The 14,833-nt window shown below is 37.1% G+C and overlaps 1 protein-coding gene across 2 annotated transcripts in view; it reads right to left on the bottom strand.

The window, feature by feature from the left end:
• Nucleotides 1–8,867, bottom strand: part of LOC138045498 (nucleoprotein TPR-like) — a 66,678-nt gene extending 57,811 nt beyond the window's left edge. The window contains exons 1-11 of one of the 2 annotated variants that reach the window (XM_068892029.1): nt 8,772–8,867; nt 6,724–6,837; nt 6,125–6,175; nt 5,543–5,635; nt 4,770–4,850; nt 3,717–3,804; nt 3,321–3,389; nt 2,499–2,570; nt 1,542–1,636; nt 1,063–1,155; nt 422–526 (exon numbers count right to left, since the gene is read on the bottom strand). In XM_068892029.1, the coding sequence (XP_068748130.1) occupies nt 422–526; nt 1,063–1,155; nt 1,542–1,636; nt 2,499–2,570; nt 3,321–3,389; nt 3,717–3,804; nt 4,770–4,850; nt 5,543–5,584 (645 nt within the window). In that variant the 5' untranslated portion in view covers nt 5,585–5,635; nt 6,125–6,175; nt 6,724–6,837; nt 8,772–8,867. The remainder of the gene's footprint in view (nt 1–421; nt 527–1,062; nt 1,156–1,541; nt 1,637–2,498; nt 2,571–3,320; nt 3,390–3,716; nt 3,805–4,769; nt 4,851–5,542; nt 5,636–6,124; nt 6,176–6,723; nt 6,838–8,771) is intronic. The other variant, XM_068892028.1, reaches the window with a different exon arrangement.
• Nucleotides 8,868–14,833: the final 5,966 nt, after the last annotated feature.

Genomic DNA, 14,833 nt, shown 5'->3' with positions numbered 1-14,833 from the left:
AATAAAGAACATTCAGTTTCCTGCATTGCCCACTGAGGTGTTCCCCAGGGTTTACTCCCCGAGTTTGCATTTAAAAATGAAACATTTGTAACACAATGGAAGATAACTTCTTCACACTCATCATACCTGAGTGTATAATTTGTTTTACTGAGGCCCAAGATTAACATTGGACTTAAATAACATGAACCACTGTGCCGTAGACTCATTTACAGGGCAACATGTGTGGGTGAAGTTATTTTGGTTCTTTCTTGCTCCTAGAAGGAGGTTTTCCTCCAGGTGCATACTATTGCAGGTTTCTCCACTCCCTCTCAAACCTACATTTGTACCTTTTACTTGATACATATACCAATGTACTCTTTTCAAACACAAGTGCCTGTATAAATCATTTGCAGCATCTCTCTGCCCTTTTTTTCCTACTCACCATCAGTGCAGAATCTAATCTTCTTGAAAGCTGATCGACACTGTGTAATGCCTGTTCATAGTCTCTTCTCTGTTGCTGCAGTATGGGAGCTTTCTCCTCAATTTCCTGCAAATGGCACACATCATAACAACTATCAAACTACACGAGTCGTAAGTACAGTGTAAGTTGCCATTAAATTCTTAGATATATACACGGAAAGTATCTGACAAATAGCTGACTGAGCAAAGTTCTGAACTCAAAATCAACGTTGAATGTGAAAGCACTGCGTTTGAATGCACGGGGTCGGTCTTATTAACGGTTGATTTAAGTTTGATTCATACAAACCAAAAGCTGTTTTGTTTAGCATGAAAAAAGCGTCTCCAATAATTTTATAGATAAACTGCTAAGATCTCCACGGTATTATCTTTGGTGTATGAACACTATCCAATCAGGGAATGTTGGATACATGTATATTTTCCCCAGGTGGTGTCTAATTAGATACATGTAACTACCATAAATTGATCAAAACTGGTCACCCCTTCAAATGGGATCCTGGCTGTAACACTTTAAATTCAACCAAAATAGGCAAGCACAATCCAAAGGGGTAAAAAGTAAAAATAATAATATTAAGGAGTCAGAATAATTTTACAATTTAGTTGTACCTTAAGTATCTGGTCCAAGTACTGTTTTAGTCTAATATTCTCATCTTTTTCTTGTTGTAGTGCATCCGAGACTTCAACATATTGGCTGTAGATCTGGAAAAAAAATCAATACGGGTCATTGAAATTGCAAGAATGCCAAGTTCAACAATTCAGTCCTCCTAGTAGCACGACACCATTCAGCAAGACATGTTTATTTCTCCTAAAAGACAGATAAGACTAACAGACAATTATTAATAATCTCATAGAATGAGACTTTACTCTGTCTACATGTAGCACCAGACGATTATATACTGTAACACCATTGCCACGTACATTCTACAAAATTTCAAGAAAATTAGACTTTAATAAAACGTCATACAATGATCGAAACTGGACGCAGCAGTGATTTTGTCTAGAGCTCTTCAATAGAAAAGTGAATGGTTTATACTAACTTGTAATAATATATTAATGATTAGAGTTCAACTACACCTGTCCTGTACCTGGGTCAGTGTCATTCCAGATTTCATGAATGAACTCGTGGCAGCCGCAGTGGGTGAAAGAGTACTCAGTTCAGCTGGAGTAAGAGGAGCTGCACCTTGGAACAACAAGAATTTGAGGAAAAAAACTCAGCTTTTGTTGCCAGTACATGTAAAATGTACAGTATAATTGTATCATAATTATCTGTAATTAAAATAATAAAAATAAATAAATTTCTTTAATTTTATTTAATTTAGTGCGTACAATGAAAATTAATTTTACTGTGTCAACTGTATGCTGTACATGTATCTCCATTGCATCACACCCCTTCATTTGGTTGCAGCAGAGCACTAGTTCTGAGATATGGACAGTTGTGCTCAGGTCAGGTTTTTGGCTCCCCTTACATGTATACTATCTCTAATTTTGAAGCCTTGCACAAAATAATACATGTAATTTCATAATACAGCCTTAGTGATGATGAAATCCCCACCAAAGCAGGTGGTGGTTCATCTTTGGTTTTGCCCTCGTCTTCGTCTTCTTCTTATGTTTCATGTTTCACATTTCAGAGCTTAGTTGATGTTAATTGCTATGAACAGCTACTACATTAACTGCACTGTGACAGCGAACAAAATCCAAGCACTGGTCTCAAAATTCTCACTGTCCCCAATAAGGTTGTTTTCTGAGCTGCTGCTGCTGCGGCAGCGGCGGCGGCGGTGGCGGCGGCTGCTGCTGCTGCTACTACTACTACTACTACTAGTAATAATAATAATAATAATAATGATAATGATAATGATAATAATAATAATAATAATAATAATAATAGTAATTATAAGAACGATGTTAATTCTTGCCCCAGGTCCAGAACCAAGGCTAAGCCGTGTTTACGCCTGCAGAGTGAATACATGTACCATCTACAGTACTTGCAGGTTGTTCTGTCAACAGAACCATGGATTGTTTTCAAATTTCGACAATTTACCTACCTCTTTGCCTTGCAGCAGCAAGCAAGTCGTTAGCATTCTCCAACTCTCTCCCCAGTTTGCTAATCTTGTCCTCTGCAAGTACATAAAATCATGTCCAGAAAAATTTTGTCATGACTTCAACATACAAAATACATATTAAATTATCCAGTCACCCAAGGAACTATCCAGTCACCCAAGCTAATGTTTACAGCAGGAAGAACCTTAATCTCTACATTGATGACAATTTCAGTTAGCTCTTGGTTCTTCAGAATGGTCAGTGTGAAATGACAAGAGATGACTAAGCTACTTGTACATGTACCTCACTAGACCTAAAAACTGAATATGCAGTGAGGTAGAGATTGATTTCATACCGGTTTAAAACCAAGGAAATTTCAGAAATTTTACTTTGCCTAATGCCAGATGATTTTCCTTACATCAAAGGGGAACCCCTTACGGGACAAGCCAGTGGCCATCCACTGCCCTGAATAGGCTTTGAATTGTGTAGCAGCAAAAGAACAGAGTTGAGGTTCAGGGAAATAATTTGGATTTTCCTTTGTTTTGGGCAAAGCAAAATGCTAATTCTACCCCAGCCTGAACCTCGACTCTGTTCTGTTGTTGCTGTACAATATGAAACTAGCCTATTCTGTACATGTAGATGTTGCTAAAATCGTTGTTTTGTTGTTTTTTGTTTGGCTCTCACCTCTTTTTTGGAATGGCCAAAACAGAAAAATCTTGTTTCTGTCTTTTGTTGTTCAATCTACAAAACTGAATGGCTCTGTGGGACACATTCTTCTTTGTCCCTAAATGTACAGACTCCACAACATTAATCATTCTTAACCTTACCATATTCCTTGGTCTTCTCTGCTTGGAAATTTTCTTGCTCCTTCAACTTACTGTCTGAATCAAGACGGCCTGGAAGGCAACATGAATCATGCAAAGCTAGTCATTCAAACAATGTTTAAATAGAAGATAATAAATTATACATGTACACTGTATAAAATTAATTGTACCAGCCAGCAGTTTTACACGTAGCAATAGTATCAGTTAAATGTCCTTCTTTTGGAGGAGGGAAATCCCCAGCGGGACAAGACATCTCCAACATCTCATCTTACTACAGGCCAAGACTTCATACCAATTTTATTATCTAGCAGTACATGACTTGTAGCATAATGTAATAGAAATAAAGAAGCTGTCACAAAGTCGGCCAATAAATGCTTAATAAAGACTGTCTGAAAGTACCTTCATTAGCCTCTTTGAGCAACTTTTGCAGTTCTTCAAATGCTGTCAACAATTCATCACTCTTTTTCTTTGCCTCGTCAGCACTATCCTGAAATGCAAGAAAAGCATGCTGAGTATAACATTAGGCCTGACACATCAGAAAGAAACCAGTGATGAAGATGCCCTACCAATGAAGGCCTTTTGTTGCCTGAATTGCAAGACAGTGTTTTTGCAGGGTTTCATACAATTTTGAACGAGAAACCAATTAATTTTGATGTTTTTAATAGGCCTCATGTAGAATGGGGAAAGTACAAAGGCCCCTTGTCCCAATTTTTGCATAGTACAGCATGAGGAGTTTGTGTAGTGCATGTCAGCACTTGTTATGCAGCCTAAAAACACTTTTGATATAAACCATTCATTTTTTATTTTATTTTTTGTTCATCTATTTATAATAAACATTAAGGGACAATGCCCATGGAGAGTCAACAATACAAAAATGTAGAAAAGAGCCCCTTACAAGGCTTGCTCTCAAAGCATTTACTGTACCCTCCCAACACATTTACATTGTACCCAGAACAAAACACCAGAATCTGTCCTGCTCTTCGCAAATATAGTGTGTGGGTTCTTTTACATCCCACAGGGTTACGAACATTGAAGAGCTGTGAGACAGGGCTAACTGTTTATTGTCATTACACTGTATCTGAGAAGACTAGAGAGTCTAACCATTAATTTTGCAGATTTCATAACAGCAAAAGAAAAAAATATGAATACATGTAACATTCTCAAAGAAAAAGAACAAGGAATGAACAAGTGGTGTACCGGTCCTAGCTAAGTGAAGCCACCTGAAAAAAGTCATTAGTAGTAATTACAAAGCCATCAACAACGCCCATTAAACAACATTTTTCCACTTGAGTTTGTAAAGAGATTAGTTTGGCATGGATGGGAATAAAAACTGCTACGAAACTGGAAAAGGGCAGAAGCCACTGAGGCTGAATTTGTCATACATCAAGTTACAATGTTCAGATAATAATTATTTTGACAATTAAAGCTTTCAATGGTGACTGAAAAGTTTACCTTATAAAGTGTGGCCAGCTTTGACTGTGAAGTCAGTTCTGTTTTGAAGTGGTCTTCCATCTTGGCAAATTGTTCACGAGCCTGTCAGCAAAGATCAGCAATCAGAGATCCAAAATTTTCATATCACTGTCATTAACCTTATGGTATATCTGGCTATACCGTACCGCCACATGTACTGTAAGCTACTACAGTACATGTATATCATCCACTTGTTCAAGATTGTTTATTTTTTCCATTATTCCACTTGAATACAGCAATAAAAATTGAATTATTACAAGACGAGGACGACCAAAGAAGATGTGGAAGAGGCAAGAGGAGAAGGAGAGCAATCTCATTGGTTTGGAGAAAAAGGACGCCATGAATCAAGCCAGACGGAGAGTGGGAGTTAGAAAGATTGCTGACAAAGTGGGGTAAATCCAGCCATCCCCGTTTACGAGGATAAACCCAGATCAAAATTGGATTGATGATGACAAGAATGATTCTCGTGATATTTTCAATAATAATAATAATAATATATATATATTTTTTATAATAAAATTACAGTGGAATGATGCAAACAATAAAATAATTATAACTAGTGGTTCAGTGCCAGTTACATTTCTATTTAAAGCTTTCGGAAGTCCCATATATCAGTGTTTAACACACAGAGATTGTAAAAGGAGAGACAATGGTTAACAATAAATGTGACTGTACTTGTGACTTGTGTGAAGAACTGCCCATCCAGCTTTAGTATTTAAAAAATTCACATTCCTCTTTTTCTTTTAATGCCTTACCTCCTTTAACTTGTCCATGTAACTTTCAACTTTGGTCTTCATGTCTGTATTGCTTTCCCTTAAAGCCTCTGCTGAGGTCTTCAACTGAGACAGCTGAAATTAATGTTAATTAACAAATTATTCATCGTAGGAAAGGAAAGGTAAAGAACTACTCAAAGGTACAAGTTGCATCAGCTTGTTTGCTGGCACTGATGGAAACTCTAGTATGCTCTTTGTGGTTCACCTATCTTTTCTTACGACGGTCACCCCAAACTTACATGTACCTGGATTGGAAAGCCAAGCCCACTTTTTCCAAAAACCCAAGGCAATAAAAGTTACAAGTCAAAATAGACTTTGTCTGATAACAGGGAGTTAAAAACAAACATATAAATTAAAAGGAATTCCAAATGACTTTGAACAACATTGACTTATTATAAGTTGCCTTCATATTATGTACATTGCAGTAGATTTCCAAACTGCAGGATAAATTACATCCTTATATTTTTCACCCTAACCCAGCTCTCCAAATGGGCCCACTGGTCAGTTTTGAATAAGGGATACAAGAGGAAGACCAAGACTTCCTCCAAAAGATTTATAATGTACCTCTTCAATGGTCTCATCCAATTGAGTTTGAAGTTCCAAAACTTGGGAAGACTGTAACAAAAAACAAAGTGCATTGCGCATTGGTTTATTTGATTTTTTCAGACTAAACAATGATGAATAATAAATAAAATAAATAAGTGAATATTAATAAAGAAACAGTACCCATGGGAAGCAACTAGTTCCCCATTCTTCCCACACTGTAGTTGCATTAATTTATTTAATGAGTCATGCACACGACTGCAGACCAGCAGGACAAAATTAATTGTCCATTTACAACCGAAATACATGTCACCCACCTCCCCATAAGTAGCTCAAAAGGGTAGAGCATCCGACCAACGTTACGGTGCTCGTAGGTTCAATTTACCCCGCCTAAGATTTTTCAGTTGTCCTTTCACTCATCACCTGACGCAACTGGTTTCCCATGCAAAATGTATTATTAAACTTTCACAGAACCGATGAGAATATAAATCATTTTTACTCTGCAAACTTTTTATTAACTCCACATGCCAAAAAATATTCATTTTTATAACCCTTTTCCTGGAGAAATAAGGTCCCTTTTCTCTTCCAGCATACTTTTTAATTATTTCTCTCAAAATCACCTTTTCCTTGCGCAGTTTGCCCAACTCATCCGTTTTAGTTTTCAGCTCATCACTCAACCAAGTATTTTGTTTTTGAACAAGCTCCTTTTCTTGTTCAATCCTCTTTTCACGGAACTGAAACATAACAATTACCATGACTTTGTATGTGAAACTGCAGGTGTGTTTTCTCGGTCTGTAAAATTAAAAATAACACATTCTCACATTTCCGTACAGGTGGAGCTGTCCTCTCAGTTTTGGTAAATTTTGTCACAACATTAATGTCAAAGTGGATCCACTCACAGTACAGCAACTGATACCTCAAGACGTGCATATACCACCAAAAACCATGGGTTGCTATGGTTTTAATGCTTTAGTATTGCTACCTGTAACCCTGCAAGCTTGGAATAACTCAGCCCAGGACCAAAAATAGAATTATCGCATTCCAAGGAAGGAGGACACATCCTAATAGAACATGTTGCGCATGTATTGATCGTGATGCCATGCAATTTCAGGGGTTTAGACGCAATCTTGGACTGGCTGGCCGACTGGCACAAATCACCTTGATCTGAAGTGATTGTGAATCTGTCATGCCTCAAAATCTGATCCCTAACACCCAAATCAAAACAGTAGAAATTTTCCGTATTTCGAGGTGCCTGGCAGCTGTGCGTGTTGGTTGCTCGGCCATTTTCTTCACGGTTTTCCAAAAGGTAAGTGAAGTTGTGCTGATTTATCTGAAGTATTACACTGGCAAATTATGACAAAAGCTACTTATCAGAAAATCAGAAAGCCGTGTAGTTACTGTAGTGTGTTTTGTAGGAAACAGATGCTGCAATTCGTCCCCTGTGCATTTTGGCCGTCACCCTTGTAGCAACTCCACTATGTTGAGCTATTAAACGTTGTAACGGGCCATTTCTCGAAAGTCCCAAAACTTAACAGGCCACTTTCAGGTGAGGTGTCACAATTCCCTTTGTATCTCAAGAACAGAGAGGATTTAAATCATCAAACTTCACAGTCATTTTGCTTTTTGCTACCTTGAAAAGATGTTTAAGGATGATTCGGCTTTCCAGAACAAGTGGTTGAACGTTTCACAAAATTTTTATGGTTTTTCAGGCCCAAAACGTTTTCGGGACTTTCAAGAACAGGCCGCTGGTTGTTGTTGTGTTTAACTTTGCAACTGGTTTATTAAACTGCCTGAGAGCACCCCACAAGTCCACTTTGCCTGAATATTTCTAGGCTATCAGTATAATAAAAAATACTATTAATTTACTAGAAAACAAAATGCACTTTAGTTTACTAATCCATGATTAGTAACAGTAACAATAAAATTATAATCATATAATGTTACATTACTGGAGAGGTATCTTCCTTAATTTTATGGTTCAAGTATATTTTCCAGGCAGCATAATGAAAAAGTGATCCTCGAACCTTTGTGGACAATTTTAAGCAATTGTTTCTTATAGGCACCTACATGTAAAAAATTCAGGTAGCCATCAGATAGTGTAAATGCAAGGATCACTTCTTCGTCTATAACCCGCATATCAAATATAATTATTAACAAAAAGAAATCACCAAAGTATAAACAAAAACCTGGCAAATAGTACGTCAGTACCGTGGCAGTATGAAAAGATTACTTTCACTACCATTTGTACATGTATAGACCAAGTGGCTAATCAATTTGGTCGTGCCACAAGTCCACTAACAATAATACTAATAATTAGTTCGCCGCTAATAATTATTGCTTTCACAATAGTATTGACTTGGGAGTGTTTCTAAAGTTGGAAAGAAAAGGATAAACCTCAAAAGTTATCTTATTCAAACTCTTGCCCAAAAGTTACAAGTTACAGTTTTACAAGTTCTTTAAAATCATACCTGTAATTTTGGTTTGAACCCATGAGTCCAATTTATCTTAATTTACTGTCACAGTGAAGAACGATCATGCAGGTGAGCTTAATCCTGAAAAAGGCTGTTAAGGATGACAGTGACTGATCTTTCAACAACCTGAGTGGAATTCATCTTCAGGTCAAGTGATTTGAGTGACAAATTATTTTGTGAAAGTTCTTTACAAGTACCTTGAGAGAAGTTTCTTGACTTTCTATTTCATCCAGTTTTGCCTTGAAAGAAATTTAATGGGAAGCATTAACCTTAAATAACAACAAATACAGTACCTGAAATTTTGCAACTGGACAATACACTGTAAGACAAGACAAGACAAAACAACGTATCCATCTATATTTATGTGTGAAGATATTCTAGCTCAGCTAACAAGCCATACTAATATCTGACAACTACACGTGTACTACCACAACAATTAAGAAACGTTATAAAAATTAAAGCATTTAAAACTACTTGATAAACTTGGTAACTTTAATTTAATTTTTTTTTAGAATGAATAATATTATATAAATCAACAACTGCATAAGGTGAACCCTGCATCATTCAGGCTTTCAAGATCTTTACTGTTCATTAGACTTTTCAAACTGACGCACCCTGGTCGGAGTTTTTCTATGTCCTTGTGTGGGCCCATTCCATCAGTAGGGCTAATGCTGACATGGTTCGTATTGGGTAGAAAACTAGCACTTTACATTACACTCTAATTAGTTAAGTCTGTTGAAAAATAAGTGCTACACGGCCAACGTTTTCAAAAACGTAACCCTTCCTGGTGACAATAGTTGAGGCATTTCTTTCCTAGGTGGTTAACTGTGACCATAGCAACAGACCAAGATTAAGGTATCCGACTAAGTGTTTTCCGTACACGTACCTTATAGTGTTAATGTTAATCAAACACACACAGGCTGTGTTTTCACCAGCGGTTTTTAAGGTCGCTTAGTGAGTGACAACTGGAAATCGCATGAAAACAGTTGCTTTTCCAATTTGCTTAATTTAAAGTTAAGTTGGTCAGCAAACTCCAATGGAATTGTCATTAAATTTAAGCTACAAGTACCAAACCAGGAAGCTTATAATAAAGCGAGTTGCCAATTTACGTTTATCCAATTTAATGAAAAATCACTTGCAGTTATTCAAATTGAAAATACAAGAGGCGTGCTAGTTTTACATGTATAATTTTATTATTTTAGTGGCACATGCTCTCTCCTCATTTACATGTAATGTTACCCGTGAAAACACGAGATAAACTAAGTATAAAGCCAGGATCCGAGCCAGGATCCGAGCCAGGATCCGAGCTAGGATCCGAGCCAGGATCCGAGCTAGGATCCGAGCCAGGATCCGAGCCAGAATCCGAGCTAGGATCCGAGCTACAATCATGGACAAAAGTGTTGGGAGGGTACCTTCATTTTACAGATACCCCCCTCCCCCTTTTCAATGTTGGATTTTCCAGGGGAAAAAAAGGGTGACTTTTGTTACCTGAAGAACTCCAACATTGAATATGGGGGAGGGGGGCCACAAGAGCATGGTATTTCCCAAATACTTCAGCCAATAGTTAGAAAAATCGAATTAGGTGTGAAGTGAGCTGATGCGCGCAACCTTCCCAACAACTTTTGACCACGATTGTCTGAAAAAGGTCGAAGCGCAATAAATGCGATTTTATACACGTGGTTTCATTCCTTTAACAGAAACTCGAAGAAGTGGCAAAATATTGGCATTTCGATCTGTTTCGTTCAAGTTATCGCTGAAATCAAGCTCAAATAACGTCTTCATATTTTCTTTTTGATAATCTCGCAAATAGTTACGTGGGATATTTACGAAATGAATAAGAATAATTCCCGGTGAGCTGTACCATATATCTATTCGCTGTTGTTAGATATGCAATATTTGCCATAAATACGCGATAGATTTTGCTAGGACAGGTCGGAAGTGGCTTTTCATATATTATTGAACCCTGTGTATAGCCTCGAGGATCAGGTTACAGTCATATAGTCAATACTACACAGTTCTCCTCAACAGTACTCCATACATTCTGAGGAAAATGTCGCTATTTTGTTCGTCTTTGGGTTCAACTAAGCGCTTTGTAATGACCATTGTAATCCAAATTTTGTTTTTCATAAGATTGCAAACTGCAAAGTTTGGTTTTAAACACTATTTACACAGTACTCCATCGAACGAATATAAATGAGAACTTATGACTCAATTAATCTTTTAAGTTCCCGCAATTATAAGAAGGGAGTACTGTTCAAAATGAAGGCATTTCTTTATTCCAAGGGTCAAATTCACAATCAGTTACTTTGCAGTATTAAATTCTATCCATAACCATTCAAGTTGTATCGAAACGTACCGCACTGGCCTCGAAAATTCCCACATACTTGTGGAGTACTGTGTGGAGTACTGTGTGAAACACCGTTCTGTAGTCATTTATTAACATACGGCAAGAAGACGAATTAACAAGATGTAACTTTTTACGCGGAATGACATACAAATGCAACATTTCTTGTTCGTTTTGATTATTAACGTTTTATACTTTGTTTCTTGTGATGTCAAACTCTAAGGAACTTCGTATTCACGAAACGCCAAGAATTTAGAGCCTTACATATGTAACTTAAAAGTGTTATCGGGAAATCATACGCATGGTAAGTGTTTATTATACGTCAATAGGTCGCCATTCACTCTCGCCACATCACCTGAAGGCCATCTAAAAATGCATTTACTTAATAAGCCGGGAAAAAAAATAGTACAACAACAAGTTTTCAGTTCCAAACACATGGTTTACATGTCTTGGTGAGGTTTGAATTAGGCAAAAAAAAAAACCTTTGCTATATTACCATTGTGGGAGTAACACAAAGAACAATACGTCGACCATTACAGGTCACTTGTCTTCTAAATATTTTGTATATTTTGCAGGAATTGTGCCTCTAGATACCGAATTTACGCTGCAATACGTTTTTAAGTGGTGAACTTCATGAAACAGAACGGCAATTTTACGGACAAAAGACTTTCAATGCGCATTGTTGTACCGGTCCTAAGATACCGTTGTAACGCAATATTGTGTCACGGAAAACCATTCCTCGGACTGAGCACATAGGTGGCTTTAGCAAATTCCATGTTCTGAGAATGGTGCCCAAAAACAACGACAATAAAGATAATCCATGGAACCGTAATTATGGAGAATAACAACTGCATATCTTCCGTAAATTTTGTGTTATACGCCAAAAACTGTTTACAGTTGTTTTCAGACAATCATGGACAAAAGTGTTGGGAAGGTAACTTCATTTTACAGATACCCCCCTCCCCCTTTTCAATGTTGGATTTTCCAGGGGAAAAAAAGGGTGACTTTTGTTACCTGAAGAACTCCAACATTGAATATGGGGGAGAGGGGCCACAAGAGCATGGTATTTCCCAAATACTTCAGCCAATAGTTAGAAAAATCGAATTAGGTGTGAAGTGAGCTGATGCGCGCAACCTTCCCAACAACTTTTGACCACAATTGTCTGAAAAAGGTCGAAGCGCAATAAATGCGATTTTATACACGTGGTTTCATTCCTTTAACAGAAACTCGAAGAAGTGGCAAAATATTGGCATTTCGATCTGTTTCGTTCAAGTTATCGCTGAAATCAAGCTCAAATAACGTCTTCATATTTTCTTTTTGATAATCTCGCAAATAGTTACGTGGGATATTTACGAAATGAATAAGAATAATTCCCGGTGAGCTGTACCATATATCTATTCGCTGTTGTTAGATATGCAATATTTGCCATAAATACGCGATAGATTTTGCTAGGATAGGTCGTAAGTGGCTTTTCATATATTATTGAACCCTGTGTGTAGCCTCGAGGATCAGGTTACAGTCATATAGTCAATACTACACAGTTCTCCTCAACACTACTCCATACATTCTGAGGAAAATGTCGCTATTTTGTTCGTCTTTGGGTTCAACTAAGCGCTTTGTAATGACCATTGTAATCCAAATTTTGTTTTTCATAGGATTGCAAACTGTAAAGTTTGGTTTCAAACACTATTTACACAGTACTCCATCGAACGAATATAAATGAGAACTTATTACTCAATTAATCTTTTAAGTTCCCGCAATTATAAGAAGGGAGTACTGTTCAAAATGAAGGCATTTCTTTATTCCAAGGGTCAAATTCACAATCAGTTACTTTGCAGTATTAAATTCTATCCATAACCATTCAAGTTGTATCGAAACGTACCGCACTGGCCTCGAAAATTCCCACATACTTGTGGAGTACTGTGTGGAGTACTGTGTGAAACACCGTTCTGTAGTCATTTATTAACATACGGCAAGAAGACGAATTAACAAGATGTAACTTATTACGCGGAATGACATACAAATGCAACATTTCTTGTTCGTTTTGATTATTAACGTTTTATACTTTGTTTCTTGTGATGTCAAACTCTAAGGAACTTCGTATTCACGAAACGCCAAGAATTTAGAGCCTTACATATGTAACTTTAAAGTGTTATCGGGAAATCATACGCATGGCAAGTGTTCATTATACGTCAATAGGTCGCCATTCACTCGCGCCACATCACCTGAAGGCCATCTAAAAATGCATTTACTTAATAAACCGGGAATAAAAATAGTACAACAACAAATTTTCAGTTCCAAACACATGGTTTACATGTCTTGGTGAGGTTTGAATTAGGCAAAAAAAAAAACCTTTGCTATATTACCATTGTGGAAGTAACACAAAGAACAATACGTCGACCATTACAGGTCACTTGTCTTCTAAATATTTTGTATATTTTGCAGGAATTGTGCCTCTAGATACCGAATTTACGCTGCAATACGTTTTTAAGTAGTGAACTTCATGAAACAGAACGGCAATTTTACGGACAAAAGACTTTCAATGCGCATTGTTGTACCGGTCCTAAGATACCGTTGTAACGCAATATTGTGTCACGGAAAACCATTCCTCGGACTAAGCACATAGGTGGCTTTAGCAAATTCCATGTTCTGTGAATGGTGCCAAAAAACAACGACAATAAAGATGATACATGGAACCATAATTATGGAGAATAACAACTGCATATCTTCCGTAAATTTTGTGTTATACGCCAAAAACTGTTTACAGTTGTTTTCAGACAATCATGGACAAAAGTGTTGGGAAGGTAACTTCATTTTACAGATACCCCCCTCCCCCTTTTCAATGTTGGATTTTCCAGGGGAAAAAAAGGGTGACTTTTGTTACCTGAAGAACTCCAACATTGAATATGGGGGAGGGGGGCCACAAGAGCATGGTATTTCCCAAATACTTCAGCCAATAGTTAGAAAAATCGAATTAGGTGTGAAGTGAGCTGATGCGCGCAACCTTCCCAACAACTTTTGACCACGATTGTCTGAAAAAGGTCGAAGCGCAATAAATGCGATTTTATACACGTGGTTTCATTCCTTTAACAGAAACTCGAAGAAGTGGCAAAATATTGGCATTTCGATCTGTTTCGTTCAAGTTATCGCTGAAATCAAGCTCAAATAACGTCTTCATATTTTCTTTTTGATAATCTCGCAAATAGTTACGTGGGATGTTTACGAAATGAATAAGAATAATTCCCGGTGAGCTGTACCATATATCTATTCGCTGTTGTTAGATATGCAATATTTGCCATAAATACGCGATAGATTTTGCTAGGACAGGTCGGAAGTGGCTTTTCATATATTATTGAACCCTGTGTGTAGCCTCGAGGATCAGGTTACAGTCATATAGTCAATACTACACAGTTCTCCTCAACACTACTCCATACATTCTGAGGAAAATGTCGCTATTTTGTTCGTCTTTGGGTTCAACTAAGCGCTTTGTAATGACCATTGTAATCCAAATTTTGTTTTTCATAAGATTGCAAACTGCAAAGTTTGGTTTTAAACACTATTTACACAGTACTCCATCGAACGAATATAAATGAGAACTTATTACTCAATTAATCTTTTAAGTTCCCGCAATTATAAGAAGGGAGTACTGTTCAAAATGAAGGCATTTCTTTATTCCAAGGGTCAAATTCACAATCAGTTACTTTGCAGTATTAAATTCTATCCATAACCATTCAAGTTGTATCGAAACGTACCGCACTGGCCTCGAAAATTCCCACATACTTGTGAGTACTGTGTGGAGTACTGTGTGAAACACCGTTCTGTAGTCATTTATTAACATACGGCAAGAAGATGAATTAACAAGATGTAACTTTTTACGCGGAATGACATACAAATGCAACATTTCTTGTTCGTTTT

This window comes from Montipora capricornis, chromosome 4, assembly GCF_036669925.1.
Source record: "Montipora capricornis isolate CH-2021 chromosome 4, ASM3666992v2, whole genome shotgun sequence".
In the NCBI taxonomy this organism is placed as follows: Eukaryota; Metazoa; Cnidaria; class Anthozoa; order Scleractinia; family Acroporidae; genus Montipora; species Montipora capricornis.
The sequence above is the reverse complement of the archived record's forward strand: the minus strand, read 5'-3'. Positions and strand labels throughout refer to the sequence as shown.